Source organism: Salmo trutta, chromosome 14 (assembly GCF_901001165.1).
Source record: "Salmo trutta chromosome 14, fSalTru1.1, whole genome shotgun sequence".
Taxonomy (NCBI): domain Eukaryota; kingdom Metazoa; phylum Chordata; class Actinopteri; order Salmoniformes; family Salmonidae; genus Salmo; species Salmo trutta.
The window spans coordinates 12,073,133-12,097,325 of NC_042970.1; the positions used below are offsets into that span (position 1 = coordinate 12,073,133).

Here is a 24,193-nt window from a genome sequence, read left to right on the forward strand (position 1 = left end):
AACCACTGTATTTTCATTTACATTTTGTTGACTGATTTATTGAAATGAACAATTTACATCTTACTACAATTTATTCACACACACAATACTACATTTATTAGTCAAAACACAGACCTTCGTACTTCTAGTAATGAATTACACTCAAATGTATAATTGAAAATAACCATCATAGGTCTAGACAAACTTGCAGTGTTATATTCACTGGATATACACCATGATTTTAAGTGAAAGTGTGGTTATGGAAACCAGTTAATAAACATTACTGTATGAGGGGTGCCACTGTAAAGGAAGTGTTAGTTAGACCCACCCTTAGTGGAGCCCCCCTCTTCACTGCCCACCCAACCAAACATCTTTGGTGCAACTCCTCAACACAAATACAAAAAAGACAACTCGTTTTGGCAGTCGCTGAGTCTTCAGGCAGAGACACACACGTTGCTCTTTAGGATTTATTACCGAGCACAACTTGGAACAGGCGCTCAAATATCAGAGTAGCCACAGTGTTGCTTGAAAGGAGCACAACTGAGAGCACTGAGGACTGTGAGCAGGTAGGTCGTTCTTCCCTCCTCTCTGGCAGAATGGGGGGGTCGGACGAGATGGACCAGCATGGAGGGGAATACAAACTGGGCTTGTACCTTTTTTAATTGTGCCAGTATTGTTATTCTGTTATGTGACTTGAGGAAAGGTCAACATTCCATAATGTACATAAAGTAGTAGTAATAGCGTTTAGTTGTTCTGGGAAACATAGTGATAATGCTATTCTGCATATGAGTATGTAAGCAGATGCTTGTATGACCACAGGGATTTTCAGTTGATATCGGAAGATTAGGGTGTAAAATAACTTCAGCAGGGCTGAATACCTTTAAAAGGTACATAAAATACTTAAGGGTAAAGGGTATTAAATGTCGCAACTGTTTGCTTTCTGGTCTTTAAGTTTTTAATGCCCTCTAATTTCAGTTACTCAAGTTACTGAATACCTCATTAAGTTAGTTACGAACATTCACTTGCTTATGTGTCTGACATAGTGTACTGTACATTAGAATGGGATTCCATATGAAGAGGCACAGCTGACTTGGTGGTGATGCATAAAATCATTTTAGTTGGACATGTATGTTCTACAGTTTGAATTTCACTGTTGTGGAATTTGTAGAGCTGGATCATAGATGTGAGGTCATGGCCGTGAGGTCATAGCCGTGAGGTTTGAGGGTGACGGCTAACTATAGATGGAGGTGTCAAATAAAAATGCAGCCCAAACAAATATGATAAGCCATAGCTAGAGTGGGCTGGTTTTATAGTCAAACTGCAAAAAGCTATTCTGTATTCAGTACAATTTAGACAATACATATATATGTATATATATATATATATAGAGAGAGAGAGAGAGAGAGAGAGAGAGAGGATGAATGGGCAAGATAAAATTATGAAGTGCCTTTGAACGGGGTATTATAGTACGTGCACTGGTTTGTGTCAAGAACTGCAACACTTCTGGGTTTTTCACACTCAACAGTTTCCTGTGTGTATCAGGAAGGGTCCACCACCCAAAGGACATCCAGTCAGCTCGACACAAATTGGGCCAGCATCCCTGCGGAACGCTTTCGAGACCTTGTAGAGTCTATGCCCCGACGAATTGACGCTGTTCTGAGTGCAAAAGGGGTGGTGGGAGGTGACTACCTAATGAAGCTGGTCGATAGAATGCGAAGAGTGTGCAAAGCTGTCATCAAGGCAAAGGGTGGCTATTTTGAAGAATCTCAAATCTCAAAGAATCTCAAATTTTGATTTGTTTAACACATACTCCGTTCAAAGGCACTTAAATATTTTGGCTTGCCCATTCACCCTCTGAATGGCACAGATACGCAATCCATATCTCAATTGTCTCAGGGATTAACTTTTATTTTAACCTGTTTCCTCCCCTTCATCTACACTAATTGAAGTGGATTTAACAAGTGACATCAAAAAGGCATTATAGCTTTCACCTGGATTCACCTGGTCAGTCTATGTCACTCAGTGTGTACTGTTTGTGTGTGAGAGCGCAACATTTTTCTATGTCGGACTAACAATTAAGAAGGTACTTGTATCTAAATTAACTATTGTTGTGTCATTTTACAGAAGCAGAAACAAAATAGAAGATACATGATTGTATTTGTAAACAATGCAGTAGAACAAAAGGAACATAACATTAACAAAATGCCCTGTGTGTTATAATGGGGAAGCATGTGCCAAACATACCTTGAGTCTCTATTGTGGAATTTTTGCATGAACTTGGCAGCTCCCTTAATTGAAAATAATTGAGAAAACCATTTGGCAATTCAAATACTACCCTTCAAATACAGCACCCGTCTGTCACCAAAACCCCTTGTCATCAAGGAACTGTTTTTTGTGAGTTATGCAGCTGTGGTTAGTGTACGTGTGAAAAATCGCCGTGAGGGACACTTGAGAACCTCTCAGATGCCATTTCAAGTGTGAGGTCAACAGTGCAGTCAATGGTGGAAGACAGAGTTACTCAGACTTGTCTAGCACCATTTTAGCAATAAGTACGCGGGCCATTCCACGAAATGGGTGCATTTTGCGTCCCATTGCTTTTTTAAAGCAGCAAAATAACTAGGCCTTTACAATGATGGTGAAACTTGGAGACATTTTTGGATTAAGCTTTCTGCCCATATCAGATATGTCTATGTCCTGGGAAATGTTCATGTTACTTACAACCTCATGCTAATCACATTAGCCTAAGTTAGCTTAACCGGCCTGTGGGGACACACCAATCTTTAAGTATTTAAAACCTCTTAAGGATTGGCCCCTTTTTTCAATTTTCACCTAAAATGACAAATTATATGTTTAAGTTAATTTCTTAAATGTTTACATGTCAGAAAGGCACCCATTTTGTGGAATGAGCCACATGTGTTCGTTTGCTGTTCAGCCCTTGATGAGATCATTCTCACGGCTCACTGTAGGTTCAGCACACTGTCAAGCTGGTTGATTCATAGTGTAGCTTTATCCTGCCCCTAAATTAATGGCCTTGCTGCTGTAGTGTTACATAGCAAGAACGTACAGGTCTTTGTCAATCTTCCCTCAGAAGTGAAATTGACACAAGTTTACCTGCACACTATTACAACACTTTGTGGTGTTAGGACAGTGTGTGAATGTTTGCTACCAAGTGGATAAAGTTAAACATCACATTTACCAGTTAACAGGACATGTTAAATGGTGTCACGAAGGTCACGAGGTTGAGTGCACTCCATCAAACCTGGACACCTTATTTAGAGTGTTGTTAATTAATTCAGTTTCATGACTGCACGTTGGAAGACAGGGCAGGGCTGCATCTGTTTTGTCTATCACTCTGTAATACAACACCTTTATGAGTTCATGTGAAACACCATGTGGAACCACCATGTGGAAACACCATTTGAAATATTTGCAAGAGGAAGGAGCTACAAGACAAAATTGCATCACTGATCCAATATCAACACTATTTTATATCATTTAGTTATCAAGTAGTCTAAGTAAGCACTTGTGTGACAATTATATAACAAAGTACAAAACTAGTAACAAACATACTCCACAACAGGAGTAATACTGCACGTAAACACATACATAGAAATAGACATACATTATCAAAAAAAGAGGACTCTTCTTTCCATCAACAATAGCAGCACATTTCAAGACAGCTGCCTCCAGTGTGGTGCATTACTTATGCTGCCAGTCGTGGAATCTTGCCCCACATACTGGTTATAAAGCATGCCTCCTATTTCTCACTGCGACATAAATGTTACCTTTTATACAGCCACATATCAGAGAAACAAGTGATGATCTGTGTGATAGCACACAGCATGGCATAGCCTGGATCTATTGACAGCGTTGGACTAGTAGGTAGCCCAGTGGTTAGAGCGTTGGACTAATAACCAAAAGGTTGCACGATTGAATCCCTGAGCTGACAAGGTAAAAAATCTGTTGTTCTGCACCTGAACAAGGCAGTTAACCCACTGTCCCTAGGCTGTCATTGAAAATAAGAAATTGTTCTTAACTGACTTGCCTAGTTAAATGAAGGTAAAATAAGCTCTGCAGAAGGATGCATATACTTTGGTGTCATATCAAAGGCATTGGAGTTAATTTTTAAGCCCCCGGCAAGAGTCAAGACCACTGCTGGAGTACAGCTCTGCTTCGGACAGTCTTCCTGGGAGTGTGTAATGAACTAAAAATAAAGCTCTCAATTTGAGTGATGGCACAGCTTGTGTGTTTATTAAGATAGCCTGAGGTTCAGGGATGGAGATTAATCTAGCCCTCGAGCCCGAGGTAATACTTTTCAGACCAGCCTAATAGAAATTGTTTCCAAGTAGCCCACCGGCAAGAGAAACTTTGTCTTTCAAATATTGCATGACACAGATTTTGGATCCTGTCTAGTTAAAATGGTGGTCTACTAGCCCAGCTGTTCAGTGGCGAAAATCCTTAAGTTCCATCCCTGCTGAGGCTGCTTGATGACTTAAGGAAATATTCTGAGCTTTTATTATACAGATAGAACACTAGATAAAAAAGAAATCTGCTCTAGCTTATTTTTTACAACTAGAACCTACCTGGTTATTTACTATTAGGCGTTAACTAACTAGTAGCTTGTAACAATGGATACAAAATGGAACTTAATTGGTTACTACAGTGTATTGTACCAAATGGTACACATTGTTCATGATTCAATGAATGCCAACACAATCAAAAGTACACTACCGTTCAAAAGTTTGAGGTCATTTGGAAATCCTTGTTTTTGAAAGAAAATCACATTTTTTGACCATTAAAATAACATACAATTGTTCAGAATTACTGTGTAGACATTGTTAATGTTGTAAATTACGAATGTAGCTGAAAACGGCTCATTTTTTAAATGGAATATCTACATAGGCCCATTATCAGGAACCATCACTTCTGTGTTCCAATGGCACGTTGTGTTAGCTAATCGAAGTTTATAATTTTAATTGATCATTAGAAAACCCTTTTGCAATTATGTTAGCACAGCTGAAAATTGTTGTTCTGATTAAAGAAGCAATGAAACTGGACTTTGTGGGTTCGATTACAGGCTCAACATGTCCAGAAACAAATACCTTTCTTCTGAAACTCGTCAGTCTATTCTTGTTCTGAGAAATTAAGGCCATTCCATGCGAGGAATTGCCAAGAAACTGAAGATGTGGTACAACGCTGTGTACACTCCCGTCACAGAACAGCGCAAACTGTCTCTAACCAGAATGGAAAGAGGAGTGGGGGGCCCCGGTGCACAACTAAGCAAGAGGACAAGTACATTAGAGTGTCTAGTTTGAGAAACAGGCGCCTCACAAGTCCTCAACTGGCAGATTAATGAAATAATACCCGCAAAACACCAGTCTCAATGTCAACAGTGAAGAGGCGACTCCGGGATGCTGGCCTTCTTGGGATGCTGGCCTCCATATCACCAACAAACTAACATGGTCCAAGCACACCAAGACAGTTGTGAAGAGGGCACGACAAAACCTATTCCCCCTTAGGATACTGAAAAGATTTGGCATGGGTCCTCAGATCCTCAAAAGGTTCTACAGCTGCACAATCGAGAGCATCCTGACTGGTTGCATCACTGCCTGGTATGGCAGCTGCTCTGCCTCCGACCACAAGGCACTACAGAGGGTAGTGCGAATGGCCCAGTACATCACTGGGGCCAAGCTTCCTGCCATCCAGGACCTCGAAACAAGGTGGTGTCAGAGGAAGGCCCATAAAATTGTCAAAGACTCTAGCCACCTTAGTCATAGACTGTTCTCTCTGCTACAACACGGCAAGCGGTACTGGAGCGCCAAGTGTAGGTCCAAGAGGCTTCTAAAAAGCTTCTACCCCCAAGCCATTAGACTCCTGAACACCTAATCAAATGGCTACCCAGACTACTTGCATTGCCCCGCCCCCCCTCTTGTACACCGCTGCTACTCTCTGTTGTTATCATCTATGCATAGTCACTTTAATAACTCTACCTTCATGTACATATTACCTCAACGAACAGGTGCCCCCACACATTGACTCTGTACCGGTACCCCCCTGTATATGGCCTCGCTTTTGTTATTTTACTGCTGCTCTTTAATTACTTGTTCATTTTATTTCTTATAGATATTTTTTAAACTGCATTGTTGGTTATGGGTGTAAGTAAGCATTTCACTGTAAGGTCTACACCTATTGTATTCGGCGCATTTGACTAATGCAATTTGATTTGATTTGTACACTAAAATCTCAGTTTTTTTTACATTAAACAAATGTCCCCAAAATGAATTATACACATCTGGTCCTTATAGTGTACCGCATACGTGAACACACGTATGCTGCTATGTCCCAAATATGTTGCTGATGCATTTTAAACATCCAACAGATGGGCGGGATTATGGCACCATGCAAATCATGCGAACACATAATGTTCAGGGTTTCAAATGTAAAACTGAGTCATCTGCACCACATGCTAAATCATATAGAACATATATAATATCTGAATATAAGGTTAAAAAATGCATGCAACCAGTCCTAGTTAAGAAACAAAATATAGTCATTACGTTATTTCAAGGTAATTCAGCTGCAATGCTATATACCTAAGTTCTTTCAATAAATAACTTATCTTGTCATACGTTAACTCATCCTTAAGTATCACTTCAATGATACTGAAATACGAAACCAAAATGTTAATAATTATATAAGACCTGAAGTGGTAGCACTCACCTTACCGTTTTCTTCCTTCACTGTATTTTCTGAAGCGGTAGAACTGACCTTACCGTTTCTTTCTTCCACTGTATTTTCTGAAGCGGTAGAACTCACCTTACCGTTTTCTTCCTTCACTGTATTTTCTGAAGCGATAGAACTCACCTTACCGTTTCTTTCTTTCACTGTATTTTCTGAAGCAGTAGAACTCACCTTACCGTTTTCTTCCTTCACTGTATTTTCTGAAGCGGTAGAACTCACCTTACCATTTTCTTTCTTCACTGTATTTTTTGTACCGGTAGAACTCACCTTACCGTTTTCTTCCTTCACTGTATTTTCTAAGAATCTATGACGAGATGTAAAAATATGAGTTAACTTACCCTTCATAACTCTCCCCTCTTCAACCCCTAACCAATGAGAATTATAAGGCTTGATGAGCAGAACAGCCATTAGGTCCAATTTTACTACTACAACAAAAAAAGGAACGATATAGAGAGTTATGTGACCTATTACATTCGTAGACCAATGATACTGCTATGTCTCCAAAAGTGCTGTCAGTCTGTATCTTGAATTCCCTAGCATTTCTGTCTTTACAATCTGTGTCAGAGGACACCTGATGTACATTATAAATCAAAATTCTAATTTCTCTTTGACATTTGACAAGCCAAAGAGCATATGCTATAAAACCAGGCAGGCAAGGATAGTATAGCTTTAAGAAAAATTGGGTGATTCAGGTATTGCGTGAACACAATTCAGTATAAAATGGTCAACATAAAATTGTTAGAAGGAATTCTCAAAACGTAGTATCAACTCTTAATCCTGTAGAATCATATTGACAAGTGATCTATAATCTGCAAAGAGCAGAGATCTTTGTTAGCTATGTTCCCTATTAACCATCTACAAATACCTCGATAATCTATAGCGCCCTCGGTGCCTCTATTGCTACCCACCCCCTCTGCATATCCTCCCACCGTTTGGTTTAGTAGAGATTTCAACAACTGCAGGGCTCAATCAAAACATGTCAGCATCACATTCCTAGAATAGACATCGATCCAGTGGTTCGACACAAGGCCAATAGATAGACGTGTGTTGCATGCTGCCTCTTACTGACTGGGTAGAATAACAGCACCACTTAATCAAGATTTCTCTTCCATTGCTGGCAGCCGCTTGGTACTGTATCATCTCGGAGGATGATACACTACCCTGATGATGTCATTTTAGGGTTTCTTTGATAAGCAACCTTTTAATGAGATTAGAAATAGTGCAAACATCACCAAACCCACGTTTCAAGTGCCACCTGCTGGTTATTAGCTGAAGAGGAGAGAATGTCACTCATGTAAATGATCTCTTCTGAAACCCCTGTTTTTTCTTGTGTCTTTTTATTTTGTCTCGTACCTAGTAGGCATCTCAATGACTGTAGTCAGTGGTAGTGATGTTCCATTCAACTTGACAGTTTTAACTCACATTCCTTTTCTCTGTGTGAATGTCTGTTACAGAGCCTTCTGATCCAAAATATACCAAGATGAAGGTGATGAAGTCGAAAGTGACAGATAAATCTGCCGAAGGGCAGAAGGGTAAGTGCAATGTGATGGATTTTTCCTCTGAACAGTTGAATCAAGACAGACAACCACCCAATGCAGTCACACACAGGCAAAGGGTAAATAACAAAAAAGGCAGGAATCATAGCCCGTTATTGATTGCCAAGATACAGTTGCAGGCATAAAAATGTTAGGTTGTGCTGTATTGACAGAACAATTGTTGCAATGCGTGTGCAATGCGTGTACAACACGGAGCTCCAGCGTCTTCTACTGATAGTTTGCCAGTAAATCGAGGTATGTAAAGTGTTTCAATTAGACCGTCCAATACACAACTAAGTGAAGAGAAGATATGAGATTATTTTCAGTACAGAAGACATTTAGATAGTCATAAATGACAAGCTTCGTCAAGAACATCAGCTAATAATGTCTTCTGCTCTTGTGCTATCGAGAGGAAGTTGAAGAAATCCTTCAATCCAAATATTTGTGCACAATCACCTGGCTTCCAAAATCATACCGGACCACCCTGATTAAATATTAACAACACCTGCTACAATGTCAATTATACTAGGAATTAAGATATTGCCGAAAAGGACCATTCTCCAGAAGAGCACATGAAGAAATACAAACTGCTTGCTATTGCTTCAATCAGTTTAAAAGGTGAAGTAGCAGTCAAATCACCCTGTCAACCCTTCTAGTGAACCAATCATGTCAAACACTTCCCTGTCAACACCATCATAAGGCAATATCACCAGCCAGTCATTGGGTGATATTGGAAAAGGAATGGGCATGAATATATTTCTGATTCAGCAGAAGAATGAAAAAGAAGAAGTTTATCGTGATTATGAAGAGTGAAGAATGAAAAGTGCTGTGAATTGTTTTATTTACTTGCAGTTTACAAAAAATACATCACAAAACTGTAAGACAACACGCTTATGCTAGAAAAACTAAACTGAAGAACTGATTTAACATCAAGAGAAATCTCTCAAACCTGTGCTGAATGCTTGACAACATATCTACTTAGTCAACAAATCTAAACAGAAGATTAAGTTTGAGATCATATTTGACCAGTAAACTGAAGCGTTTAAAGAATTTTCACTGTGGGGAAGATTGAAATGGGAAGACTGGACTCAAAAGATGGATGTCTGACAATAAACTGTTTGGTAGAAGACATAATCTGATATATCATCTTCCTCAGCTGTTTTCCAAATCAATTTACAGCCAACTATTAATATGCACTGTAACTGGCACAGAAAAGGACTCTCAACAGCCCAACCCTATGGACGACCACAACATATTAAATGGGACCTTATTGGATGCCAATGAGGACTGGCATATCTGATATCTGATACACCAAAGTTGGTCAGCAGATTTAGTATAATTTAACACCACTAGTTCTTAGTTAGTATTAATAGGCCATCATCATAGAGAAAAAATACCTTGTATGCTAAATATTAAAATATATAACTAAGACTAAGACAAGCAGCATAAGGACTTAGGAAACAATATAATTGCTGTTAACTCCATGATCTGATGTACTCAGAAATTCGTAATGGTTACAAATGTATATATACAATTAATCTTCCAAAATGTTTCTTTCAAACTTTTGTTCCATCAAATACTCTTCTGAAAAACCTTAGGAGGTTGGTTCTCTCCAAGTTGTGTGTGTTGGATGTTTCCCTTGTCCTTGTGTTTAATGTTAATCGTATGTATCTATGTACTGTATGTGTGGATTCATAATCCTGTCGAAGTTCCCAAGCCTCTCTCAGGTGCTTTTGTCGGGATTAATGTTTCCTGTGCATTTTCCTTTCTCTTGCTGTCATGTTGCTTGTAAAGTGGATGGTGCTGAGGGTGCTATGGAAAAGCCCAAACACAAAAAAGGTATGCGAGAGAAAAGGAAACTCCAGCAACTTGAGTTTCCATTGATGTGTCTTTCTCTTTGTACAATCTTAGAAAAAAGTTTCCACTGTGGAAAGGGTTCAACACTGAACCCAGAAGGCCTCTACAAAAGGCCTCTACAAAAGGCCTCTACAAAAGGCCTCTACATGGAAACCAAAAAGGGTTCTTCTAATGGTTATCCTACGGGGAAAGCGGAAGAACCCTTTAAGGTTTTAGATAGCACCTTTTTTTCTAAGAGAGTATGCCTTATACTTTTTTTTCGGGGTGTTTTACTGTACCAAAGCATTGTGGATGAAAGTAATGACTGTGTTGCATGTAGGCCACTGTATACATCATCATATGAATGGTGTAATTCGTGTACTTGTATGACTCAAACTTTCAGCAGATGCACTTCATTGTAGAATTCTAAACAAATGACAAATCCATTAATACTGACAAACAATCCCTAAGGGGCATTGTGGATGATTGCTATGAGGTCCTTATATTGTCTTGCAACCTAACTGTAGCTTGTGCAAGAGAATACAAGTTGAGTATGTGGGAGGACAGATTGGGCCCTTCATGACCTAGGTTTTAGGTTATGGGCTTCCAGAAAATGTTCTTACAGACAATTAACATCTGCATGAAACAATTTTTTGCTCATGACTACTCATCAGTGCTGTGAAATTATATTTGTGTTCAGTTACAGTAGTCAAGTAAAACAGAGAAATATGGATAGAAATAGAATGGATGACCAAACATAATTTGAAACAGTTGGGGTCAGATTGACTAAGTATCTGCAGCGGCGCTAAGTTGCAGCTGTTATAATAAAAAGAGACATCACATTAAAGCTGAAATCCGTCAAGGGGGAAACAGCGCCACTGTTCACCCCAGCCCCTTTATTATTGTTTTGTTTTGTTGATGAAACAGAGGAGAGGAGCGTCCAGCATCGTGGCATTGTTTGAAGTTACTTATTTGTTGATGCAATATCTCTAACAGGACATGGTAGTTTCACCAACTACAGATTTCAGCTTTAAAAGAAAAATTTACAGTACCATAAATATTAAGAGAACAATGATGCATTGATCTAAAGTGAAAATAATAATAACTTCATGTTTTTTGCTTAGTTGGCTTCATTTTGGTATGAAAATAACACGCGCAAACTTTGCATATAGGTGTATTTTCTTGCTAGATGTGGCATGTGATTTAGGGCAGTATTCCTGACCTGATACTACTAGTCTACTCCATGTTTTGGTGTATCAGCCATTACTTTAACAAGACTGTCTTGGGCTTATTAGTTGTACTATGACTACTTCTACAGTAATATTAGGTCCGAATCTGGCCCTCAATCCCTTACATTCAAAAAGTCAAATATTACATGATATTATTAGGTATTAGACATTATGGGTGTTAGATTTGGTCAACCATTAATGCAAATCTCAATTGTTTTAAGCAGTAAGTGCTAACAATGTTATCAAATAATTATGCAATATTCTAATGATTTATTTTTTTGTGTGTGTGTGATCAGTCAAGAAATTCAGATCAAAAGTCCCTGGAGTTATGATCACGCAGTATGTGGAGGAAATACCAGAGGGGAAAAGCCACCCTGACTTCACCCGCAAGCCCATCGCGTTGACCATTCAGGAGGGTAAGGAACAGTTAATCATGTAATATTCTGCATTAACAGGCATAGCTTTCCTATTATACTGCAATACATGTTATGTGTTCTGCTATTGCCTTATAAACAAAGAGGGGAAAAAAACAAATGTAATATTCCAAGCTGCAGCACATAGGAATTGGGTCAACCAAAATGGGAACAGTGACCCACTGCAGCGGGGGTGCTGATCGGATTAACATATGTGGTCCTCTGTAGCTCAGTTGGTAGAGCATGGCACCTGCAACGCCAGGAGAGTGGGATTGATTCCCAGGACCTCCCATACGTAAATAAAAAATATATCAAATGCACACATGACTGTAAGGTGCTTTGGATGAAGGTGTCTGCTAAATGGCATATATTATATTTTGTCCTGACTAAGACAAGCAGCATAAGGACATGTAGGGATAGGCCCGATTGCATTACTTTAATTCTCAGTTGAGACATTTATATCATTTGGAGTAGGTTCCACAGGCTTCAGGCCATGACATGTGACAGTGGTCATAAGGCATGTGATGTATGGTGGAGTCCACAAAATGCAATCCTTACAGATGGCTCATATCAACTTCATTTGCAACAGAAATGAAATGTAGACTCTACATAATTTATGATTATGATGACCTTCTATGCCCTACCCACTCACATACCAAATCCTTATTTAACCTTGCACACTTAGATTGGTGACACAACCTTTAATAGAGGCAGACTGTTAAGCTCCTTATTAAAGCATATGCCATAATTAACGCCTAGCTCTTTCATCATTGGGGGTAGTTGTATAACGAATGTTACACATCATATTTGGTGAAAATGCAATGTATTCAATAACATACCAAACAAATACAGTCTGACCTATCGCACTAATCCTTATGTAAAATTGTATCACCAAAAGGATGGACTAATTAGACACCCAAATACGAACATATAGTGGACATCAGAAGAAAAACACAATGGTACAAAATGCTACTATTTACGAGTATTCTATGACTCTAATCACAAATCAGGCAAGTTCGGAGTGTTCAAAGCCATTGTGTATGGTGAACCTACACCCAAAGTGACATGGAACCGAGCAAATGGAAAGATAGACGATCCACAGAAGTTCCAGAGCAAGTATGACGAGGCGACCGGTGAACACACCCTAGAGGTAAGCATGTTTATCACCATTCAGCACCAACTGGTTCTTATACTCAACAATAAAGGAGACATATTGTCAATTTCAGAATCCTCAAATGCTGCCCAATCTCTTGACTTCTACAAGTCCCCTCCTTTTTACTCCAACCTTTATATTTCAACCCTTTAACATGAAACAATGTATTATAATAATTATTGGTTAAATTTCTCGATTTTAAAATAAATAAAACAATTGCCCTTGAAGTATATTTCAATTTATTTGTTTTATAGACCTTAACAGCAGTCGATGGGAAGTACGTAGTTAATACATTATCAATTTGCTTACAGATCCCCAAAGTATGTACAGAAGATGCCGACACCTACAAATGCTTTGCAACAAATGAGTATGGAAAGGCTGTTTGCACTATCCAGCTGAATGTCATTGAAGGTAAGACACACAAAAAGAGAACTCTAACACATCTAATCTAAATCTCTCTTAAGCAATATTTATCTTGTCAAGCAAGTGCATTCTAATGATTTAAAAAGAATGATCAACACGTTAAGACATAAACATTACGAATCCTTTCTGTCCAGTTGGATTCAAAAAGACGAAGGAAATAGCCAAGTCCAAAGAAGAACTAGAAGCACTCAAACCTGGGTCTTTTAGAACAATGTTGAAGAAGCGGTAAGAGAATGTATTACATTGTACTTTATTAACAGGTTGTGTAAATAGGTCTTGAACGGGTATTTTAGTGGTTAAAATTCACAGTTTCCTAACTCCTAAACCTTTCAAACAGACAATCCAAACCTCTAAAAAGAAGTAACAATAAGTTAAAGCTCTCTGTTTGAAAAGGGTTCAGGTCTGGAAAACACGCCCTAAGTGACAGAGGGAAACACGATGCTGAATAGATTTGTATAACAGGAGACAATTACTAAATACAAGCTGCAACTCTGCAATAGCAATTTAAATGAATGCATGCATGGTAAATGATCATCCTGTGTGACTAAACACCTCCCTCTGCAACTGGATCCTGGACTTCCTGACGGGCCACCCCCAGGTGGTAAGAGTAGGTAACAACACATCCACCATGCTGATCCTTAACACAAGGGCCCCTCAGGGGTACGTGCTCAGTCCCATCCTGTACTCCCTGTTCACTCATGACTGCATGGCCAGGCACGACTCCAACACCATCATCAAGTTTGCTGATGATTACCAACAACGATGAAACTGTCTATTGGGAGGAGGTCAGAGACCTGGCCATGTGGTGCCAAGACAACAACCTCTCCCTCAACGTGATCAAGACAAAGGAGATTGTTGTGGACAACAAGAAAAAGAGGACCGAGCACGCCCCCATTCTCATCGACGGGGCTGCAGTGGAGCAGGTTGAGAGCTTCAAGTTCCTTGGTGTCCACATCACCAACAAACTAACATGGTCCAAGCACACCATGACAGTCGTGAAGTGGGCACGACAAAACCTATTCCCCATCAGGAGACTGAAAAAATTTGGCAATAGTCCTCAGATCTTCAAAAGGTTTTATAGCTGCACCATCGAGAGCATCCTGACTGGATGCATCACTGCCTGGTATGGCAACTGCTCGGCCTCCGACTGCAAGGCACTACAGAGGGTAGTGCGTACAGCCCAGTACATCACTGGGACCAAGCTTCCTGCCATCCAGGATCTCAATATCAGGCGGTGTCAGAGGAATGCCCTAAAAATTGTCAAAGATTCCAGCCACCCTAGTCATGGACTGTTCTCTCTGCTACCGCACAGCAAGCGGTACCGGAGCGCCAAGTCTAGGTCCAAAAGGCTTCATAACAGCTTCTACCACCAAGCCATAAGACTCCTGGACAGCTAATCAAAGGGTTAAACAGATCCCTCTTTTACGCTGCTGCTACTCTCTGTGTATTATCTACGCACAGTCACTTTTATACTCTACCTATATGTACATATTGCCTCAATTACCTCGACTAACATTGACTCTGTACCGGTACCCCCTGTATATAGCCTTGCTATTGTTATTTTACTGCTGCTGTTTAATTATTTGTTACTTTTATTTTAAATTTGTTACTTTTATATTTTATATATTTGTTACTTTTACTTGACACTTTTATTTCTTAAAACCTTTTAAAACATTGTAGGGTATGCACTTTTAATTAAGCATTTCACTGTACACCTGTTGTATTCGGCACATGTGACAAATAACATTTGATTTGATCTGCAGTGGAGAAGTCCATGAGCAAAAGCCACTCGAATCTGAAGAGAAAATTTGGGAGATCCTGATGAGTGCCGACAAGAAAGATTATGAACAAATCTGTGCTGAGTATGGCATCACTAATTTCCGTGGGATGCTGACAAAACTGGCTGAAATGAAAAGGGAGAGAGAAGTGGAACAGGCACAGGTATAGTACTATGGAATATCTTTTTACTGGTGTTATTTTGAAGAAAACACCAATAAAGTAAAAGGGAGAATGTGTCAGTTACCTGTTTGATTTTTCAAAGATCTTATGGTTTCTCAGTCATTTTACCGTACCTTTTATATTTGTCTGTTTCAGTTTATTGAACATATCAGTTTGCTCAAACACATCGAAGTCAATGCTGATGAAAATGCAACGTTTGAAATTGACATGGATCTTAAAGATGCCAGCAGCAGGATTTTCCTCTACAAGGTATGAAAGCTCATACCAAACTGTTCAATAGCTCTCCTGTTTATTTCATTTACATAAGTATTCAGACTCTTTATTCAGTACTTTTCTTGAAGCACCTTTGGCAGCAATTACAGCCTCTAGTATTTGTGGGTATTCTTGGGCTTCTGTGTCACCACTGTCATGACCTTGGCCTGTGGGTAAGGTTTATGACCCCCCAAAAATACCTTTCTCCCTTTCCTCTCTCTTGACTCTACCGAAGGACTCTTGAAAAGCCTTTGTTAAACATAGAGAGTCTGGGAACATCAAAAGGTGGGGGGAAAGGAACCATATTTCGGTAATCCAACCAGTTGAAAATATGCGTTGGTACTTAATGAATATGATGCCAGATCAGTTGGCGTCTGAGACATTCTTACTAATGATAGGATGACATAAACTGTATCTTGGAAAGTCTGCACATTATAGTTATCAGATTCACATGGAATTGTTGTGCAATTTAAATCTTTAAATATTAAACTATTTGTGAAAAGATGAAATGTACTTTTAGCTTCCAAATGAGAGAATTGGGTTTTCATGAGTGAACTATGCTCAACTCAGTGGCCCCGCCCATGTGAAGAGACATTGGTTATAAACTATGAAACACGCCCTTCTTTCCCCTCTTATATAAAGCCCTTGAAGAAAATGTAACTTCTTGTTCCGAGGACGATAGGACGAGGGTGCATATGTTAAAAGGACTAACATGTCAACTACAGAACTAAGCCAATCTCAGCGTGAGCTTTGGTTGCGAATGGTATGAACTTTGAACTCTTATTCACTAAAGAAGTGAGACATCCTAGCCGTTGAGTTAGCAACAGCAGCTGTAAATGTGGGCTAGGAAAGGACGGACAAAGGATCTGTCCTAACAAACAACACTATACTACAACATATCCAGTTTACCACCATAGACACTCTTCAAAGGAAAAGGAAGATCTCTGTTGGGCAACACGGCCTTCCATCTACAACCAACCTATTGAAGTGCAGCTCAGAGTAAATATTTATTGCATTGTCCTTTTCCAAATGGGTGGTTATTTAGAATGCATAAGATTCTGTATTTACGATAGCATAGCTTCTCCCTTTGCTCTTCAGTCCTCCCGCGCTTTCATTCAAGCCCAACCCCCTCTCTTTGTGTAACCAGCTGTCATACAGGTTCCGTCCCCCAGGGACGTTTTCTTGTTGGACATAATTAGTAATCAATGTATGATCCATTCTGTGTTTATGTAATTCTGTGTGATTATTTAGGTATTTAGTAAATAAATAATTAAACCAAAGTTTGTATTGCTGATTGAACTTGTTAGCCAGGGTTCGTGAAGATAACCAAGAATTCTATGATGGTCAGATGAGACTGAAATAAGGTGACGATTAATATTGACTGCTATTGATGTAAAAGATTACTAGGTCTTTAAGAGTTTATTCGGAAGATAACAGCTCTAGAAACATTCTTTCGTGGTGCCCCGACTTTCTAGTTAATTATCAACCTGATTAGCTTAACCTCTCTGGGCCAGTGGGACGTTTGCGTCCCACCCTATTCAACAGCCAGTGGAATCGCGTGGCGTGAAATACAAATACCTCAAAAATGCTATAACTTCAATTTCTCAAACATATGACTATTTTAAACCATTTGAAAGATAAGACTTTCGTTAATCTAACCACATTGTCCGATTTCAAAAAGGCTTTACAGCGAAAGCAAAACATTAGATTATGTCAGGAGAGTACCCTGCCAAAAATAATCACACAGCCATTTTCAAAGCAAGCATATATGTCACAAAAACCAAAACCACAGCTAAATGCAGCACTAACCTTTGATGATCTTTATCAGATGACACTCCTAGGACATTATGTTATACAATACATGCATGTTTTGTTCAATCAAGTTCATATTTATATCAAAAAACAGCTTTTTACATTAGCATGTGATGTTCAGAACTAGCATACCCACCGAAAACTTCCGGTGAATTTACTAAATTACTCATGATAAACGTTGACAAAATACATAACAATTATTTTAAGAATTATAGATACAGAACTCCTTTATGCAAACGCTATGTCAGATTTTAAAATAGCTTTTCGGCGAAAGCACATTTTGCAATATTCTGAGTACATAGCTCAGCCATCACGGCTAGCTAATTTGACACCCACCAAGTTTGGGACAACCTAAACTCAGAATTACTATTAGAAAAAGTGGATTACCTTTGCTGTTCTTCGTCAGAATGCACTCGCAGGACTTCTACTTCAACAACAAATGTTGTTTTGTTTCCAAATAATGCATAATTATATCCAAATACCTCCGTTTTGTTCGTGCGTTCAGGTCACTATCCGAAGGGTAACGCGCGAGCGCATTTCGTGACAAAAGAATTCTAAATATTCCATTACCATACTTAGAAGCATGTCAAACGCTGTTTAAAATAAATTTTTATGCTATTTTTCTCGTAAAATAGCGATAATATTCCACCCGGACAACGTTTTATTCATTCAAAGAGAGAAAGAAAAAAATGCCGAAGTCACGTGAATGCGCATCTCCAGTGTCACTGTCCCCAGGCAGGCCACTTACATACTCTGCTGCTGTACTTTGCCCAGAGACAGGAGACGCGTCATTCTGCTTTCTAAAGGCTTTAGAGAGCCAATGGAAGCCTTAGAAAGTGTAACGTAACAGCACAGATGCTGTAATTTTGAGAGAGATGCAACAGAAGGACAACAAATTGTCAGACAGGGCACTTCCTGCATGGAATCTTCTCAGGTTTTGGCCTGCCATATGAGTTATGTTTTACTCACAGACACCATTCCAACAGTTTTAGAAACTTTAGAGTGTTTTCTATCCGAATCTACTAATTATATGCATATTCTCGTTTCTGGGCAAGAGTAGTAACCAGTTTAAATCGGGTACATTTTGTATCCGGCCGTGAAAATACTGCCCCGTAGCCCCAACAGGTTAATCATGTAATATTAATTACAGAGAAATTATTTTATAGAATAGCATGTCATTTCACTTAATCCGTCATAGCCAAAGACATGACACCACTCTACCATAAAGACGTGATTGGTGAAGTGCTGACAAGATGGTTATCCTTCTGGAAGGTTCTCCCATCTCCACAGAGGAACTCTAGAGCTCTGTCGGATTTACCATCAGGTTCTTGGCCACCTCTCTGACCAAGGCCCTTCTACCCCGATTGCTCAGTTTGGGCAGGCAGCCAGCTCAAGGAAGAGCCTTTGTGATTCCAAACTTCTTCCATTTAAGAACGATGGAGGCCACTGTGTTCTTGGGGACTTTTATGCTGCAGAAATGTTTTGGTACCCTTCCCCAGATCTGTGCCTCAACACAATCATGTTCTGGGAACTCTACGGACAATTCCTTCGACCTCATGGCTTGGTTTATGCTCTGACATGCACTGTCAACTGTGGGACTTTATATAGACAGGTGTGTGCCCTTCCAAATCATGTCCAATCAATTTAATTTACCACAGGTTGACTCCAATCAAGTTGTAGAAACATATCATGGATCATCAATGGAAACACGATTCACCTTAATAACTACATTTATAATCTCATAGCAAAGGGTCTGAATTCTTATAAAATAAATTTCAAAAACCTGTTTTTGTTCTGGCATTATGGGGTATTGTGTGTAGATTGATGAGAAAAATGTTTCATTTAATCCATTTTAGAATATGTAACATAACAAAATGTGGAAAAAGTCAAGGGGTCTGAATACTTTCCGAATGCACTGTATCTACTTCCCCAGAGTCAGATGAACTTGTGGATACTATTTTTATGTCTCTGTGTGCAGTTTAAAGGAATTTGCCAACTAAATTTAGCGCAAATGCTAAGTACAGTTAGCGCAATGACAAGAAGTCTATGGGAACAGCTGTCGACTTCCAGTCATTGTGCTAACGCTAGTTAGCATTGGCTCACAAAACTACCTCCAACTTCCTTCATAATGGACGCAAAGATATAAAACTGGTATCAACGAGTTCATCTGACTCTCGGAAAGTAGATAAAAAACGATAAAAAAAGTAAACGATATATATACTCTGCAGGATGGTATTATGGTTCCTTACACCGTTGAGATGGAAGAAGAAATGAAGCACCAACTGAAACGAGTTGGCAAAAAGTTCATTTTCACGATCAAAAATCTAGACCCGGCAGATGCTGGTCTCTATTCAGTGGATGTAGAGGGAGTTAATGTTTTCTCCACGGATTTCAAAAGTGAGTACAAATGCAAATCGCAGTCTAAATAGAGACTAGAAAAAATAATTCAAGGACTAGAAATGCAGTATTTGTAAAATTGGTGTTTGAAGAATTTGAGAAGCATGACAATGTTATTGTGTGAACTGGATTGTCTTAGTATGTATTATTCCCTACTCTCTTTCCATCTTTCAGTTCCACCTGTAAATTTCGCTGTCAAAATTCAGGAGGTGAAGGCAGAAGAAAGACAAGATGCCATCTTTCAGTGTGTCTTAACTGCACCTATGGCTGAGATTAATTGGATGGGCAAGAGTGCCCCGATAGAAAATAATGACAAATTTGAAATCACAGTGTCTGAAGACAAGCTCATCCACAAGTTGCTAGTGAAGGATTGTCAGCCTTTGGATGCTGGTATCTACGCAGCTGTGGCAGGTATCCATTCCTGTAATGCCTGGCTTGTGGTGGAAGGTGAGGTTATTCAATTTTGTCATGGAATGTTTTTGAACAATCTTTCAGCATATCAGTTGTATTCATAAACCATATAAATGAACAGTGAATCACACACGTCACTGGCTACCATTATATTAAATAGCTCGCAAATTCTCTGATTTAGTTGACAAGAACCCTGCGAACAAAGGCAAGAAGGTAGCTCGCAAAACAACCCAGGCTGGAGGAGGTGATTTGGATCTGGAGAAAATAGCAAAGGAGCAGGCGGAAAAACACAAGAAAGACATGGAAGAGAGGATGGCGGAAGCAAAGATAAAGGCTGCTGAGAGAGGGGTCACTGACGCAGCTGCCCAGGCTGAGAAAGAGGCCGCTGATGCAGCCGCTAAAGCCGCCAGAGAGGCATCTAGGGCTGCGGAAGCTAAGGCAAAGGCTAAGGCAGAGAAAAAAGCTGCTAAATTAAAAGATGCTAAGGAGAAAGCAAAGGCAAAGAAGAAAGCCTCAGGTGGTGGAGCTGCAGGAGGTGGGGCTGCAGGTGCTGGGGCTGCAGGTGGTGGAGTTGCAGGTAGTGGAGCTGCAGGTGGTGGGGCTGCAGGTGGTGGAGCTGCAGGTGTTGGGGCTGCAGGTGGTGGAGCTGCAGGTGGTAGAGCTGCAGGTGTTGGGGCTGCAGGTGTTGGGGCTGCAGGTGGTGGGGCTGCAGGTGTTGGAGCTGCAGGTGATGGGGCTGATGGAGATGCTGGATCTGGATCGGAATACGATGACATAGTAATAAGCACAGATGAGTCTGATGAGGAAGATGGAGCCATAAAAACAAAGCGTGTGAGAAGCGGCCAAGTTGTTCCAGACACGGTCATAGGTAAGAAACTATATCTTCCTCTGATAATATTGTGAAGTAGTTTAAATGGGAGACATTGTGGCCAGTTTCCCGGACACAGATTTAGACAAAAAAACATGTTCAATGGAGATTCTCCATTATGCATGCTTTTTAGTTCTGGGAAACTGGCCCATAGAGTATATCCACTACACTAAGTATAGTTCACCCAGATGTCATATTTCTATGACTGGGATGACTGTCTCAAGGTCATTAACACCAGATTGTAATTGAAGTCACTGATTGACCAAAGAGGATTCATTTAGGTAAGGTAACCTCTAAAAGCACTACTAAAATGAATACTTTGGGATTTTGGATATTAGGCCCTTTATCTATTTCACCTGAGAGATGAATTTGTGGATACCACTTTTCTGTCTCTGTGTCCAGTATGAAGGAAGTTAGAGCCTATGCGAGCTTATTCGAGCCTATCCCGAGTGGCGCAGTGGTGGAAGGCGCTGCATCTCAGTGCTACAAGCGTCACTACAGTTACCCTAGTTCAAATCCAGGCTGTATCAAAACAGGCCGTGATTGGGAGTCCCATAGAGCGGCTCACAATTGGCCCAGCGTTGTCCGGGTTTGCCCGGTGTAGGCTGTCATTGTAAAATAAGAATTTGTTCTTAACTGACTTGCCTAGTTAAATAAAGGTTAAATATAAAAAAAGAAAAATGTTAAAAAAATATGCCAACAAGTGTTAGCACAGTAACTTCCATCCAGTTAGTTAGCATCTTCCTTCAAACTGCATGCAGAGACATAAAAATGGTATTCACCAGTTTATCTGGGGAAGTAGATACAGGGCCTCATTGTCAAAATCCCAAAGTATGCCTTTAAGAAGTACCTACCATAAAAAAAGCAAGTAAAGGACACACACCCCTGACAAGTCAACTAAGATTCAAATCATCAAATCATTCGTTTTTGTGTGCATCCATTTTAAAATTATGTTTTTTTGTTATTGCTTTGGCCTCCAGTCTTTATTTTCATACATCCATGTATATAACAACTGACATACAGTACCAGTCAAAAGTCTGAACACACCTACTCGTTCAAGAGTTTTTCTTTAGTTTTACTATTCTCTACATTGTAGGATTATGCTGAGCACCAAAAAAGTGTTAAACAAATCAAAATATATTTTATATTTGAGATTCTTCAAAGTAGCCACCCTTTGCCTTGATGACAGCTTTGCACACTCTTGGCATTCTCTCAACCAGCTTCACCTGGAATGCTTTTCTAACAGTCTTGAAAGAATTCCCACATATGCTGAGCACTTATTGGCTGCTTTTCCTTCACTCTGCGGTCCAACTCTTCCCAAAACATCTCAATTGGGTTGAGGTCAGGTAATTGTGGAGGCCAGGTCATCCGATGCAGCCCTCCATCACTCTCCTTTTTGGTCAAATAACCCTTACACAGCCTGTAGGTGTGTTGGGTCATTGTCCTGTTGAAAACAAATGATAGTCCCACTAAGCGCAAATCAGATGGGATGGCATATCACTGCAGAATGATGTGGTAGCCATACTGGTTAAGTGTGCCTTGAATTCAAAATAAATCACAGACAGTGTCACTAGCAAAGCACCCCAAGACCATCAAACCACCTCCTCCATGCTTCACGGTGGGAACCACACATGCAGAGATAATCCGTTCACCTACTCTGCGCCTCACAAAGACACAGCGGTTGGAACCAAAAGTCTTACATTTTGACTAATCAGACCGAAGGACAGATGTCCACCGCAGATTTCCACCGCAAGCATGCCCATTGCTTGTGTTTCTTGGTCCAAGCAAGTCTCTTCTTTCTATTGGTGTCCTTTAGTAGTGGTTTCTTTGCAGAAATTCGACCATGAAGGCCTGTTCATGCTGTCTCCTCTGAACAGATGATTTTGAGATATGTCTATTACTTGAACTCTGTGAAGCATTTATTTGGGCTGCAATTTCTGAGGCTGGTAACTCTAACTTATCCTCTGCAGCAGGGGTAACTCTGGGTATTCCTTTCCTGTGGCGTTCCTAATGAGAGCCAGTGTCATCATAGCGCTTGATGGTTTTTGGGACTGCACTTTCAAAGTTCTTGAAATTGTCCAGATTGACTGAACTTTATGTCTTAAAGTAATGATGGACTGTCGCTTCTCTTTACTTATTTCAGCTGTTCTTGCCATGATATGGACTTTTGCCAAATAGGGCTATCTTCTGTATACCACCCCTACCTTGTCACAACACAACTGATTGGCTCAAATGCATTGAGAAGGAAAGAAATTCCACAAACAAGGCACACCTGTTAATTGAAATGCATTCCAGGTGATTACCTCATAAAGCAGGTTAAGAGAATGCCAAGAGTGTGAAAAGCTGTCATCAAGGCAGAGGGTGGCTACTTTGAAGAATCTCAAATATAAAATACATTTGATTTGTTTAACACTTTCTTTGGTTACTACATGATTCCATAGAGTATGTGTTATTTCATAGTTTTGATGTCTTCACTATTATTCCACAATGTAAAAAATTGTAAAAATAAAGAAAAACCCTTGAATGAGTAGGTGTGTCCAAACGTTTCACTGGTATTGTATATTATTGTCAAATGAGATGCAACATCTAATTATGTCATTAGCTTGCACATTTTGGCATATTGTAGTTTAAATGATTATTAATCAACATCAGTACATGGAACATGGTCTGATTTGATCATATTAATGTACTAGCAAACGAACTTCATTACAAATGTGTTTGCCTTTAAAGCAAATACAAAATTCACAAGGTAAATACATACAATTGAAATTGTTTGACATCAACTTGAAATTGATGATCACCAATAGATGATGATGATGAGGAAGCTTCAAGTGAGCAATCGGGGAAACGTGTGAAACGCACAAGGCAAGGCCCACTGCTCAAGGAAGAGATTGTTGGTAAGATTTTGTGAAGGTTGCATTTGATGAACATGCATGGAAACAGGTTGGTTTAATATCAAAGTCATTTGTCGAAAATGACTTTGGCACGCCGGGCCTGATAAATTAAGGAAACCTTTGTTTACTCAAAGAAATCCTAAACGTAATACTTACACTGACATTTAGGATTAATATTAACCCTCAAATGTATGATGTGTTTGTTATTGAAGTTTATATACATTATATCAAGGGAGATAAAAAAAAAAAAAATTATGCCATAACTGTCATTCAAAATAGGTCCCATACTCT

The 24,193-nt window shown here is 39.6% G+C and overlaps 1 protein-coding gene across 6 annotated transcripts in view; it reads left to right on the forward strand.

Moving 5' to 3' along the window:
- Positions 1-384: 384 nt before the first annotated feature.
- The window catches only part of igfn1.1 (immunoglobulin like and fibronectin type III domain containing 1, tandem duplicate 1), a 32,733-nt gene continuing 8,924 nt past the window's right edge, over positions 385-24,193 (forward strand). For 2 of the 6 annotated variants that reach the window (XM_029774443.1, XM_029774448.1), the window contains exons 1-13: positions 385-545; positions 8,175-8,252; positions 10,050-10,094; positions 11,617-11,736; positions 12,744-12,883; positions 13,198-13,297; positions 13,444-13,534; positions 15,073-15,250; positions 15,404-15,517; positions 19,561-19,729; positions 19,904-20,176; positions 20,322-21,008; positions 23,816-23,905. In XM_029774443.1, coding sequence (XP_029630303.1) covers positions 8,201-8,252; positions 10,050-10,094; positions 11,617-11,736; positions 12,744-12,883; positions 13,198-13,297; positions 13,444-13,534; positions 15,073-15,250; positions 15,404-15,517; positions 19,561-19,729; positions 19,904-20,176; positions 20,322-21,008; positions 23,816-23,905 — 2,059 coding nt within the window. In that variant the 5' untranslated portion in view covers positions 385-545; positions 8,175-8,200. Of the gene's footprint in view, positions 546-1,964; positions 1,984-8,174; positions 8,253-10,049; positions 10,095-11,616; positions 11,737-12,743; positions 12,884-13,197; positions 13,298-13,443; positions 13,535-15,072; positions 15,251-15,403; positions 15,518-19,560; positions 19,730-19,903; positions 20,177-20,321; positions 21,009-23,815; positions 23,906-24,193 lie in introns of those variants that run through there. The other 4 variants (XM_029774444.1, XM_029774449.1, XM_029774445.1 and 1 more) reach the window with 4 other exon arrangements.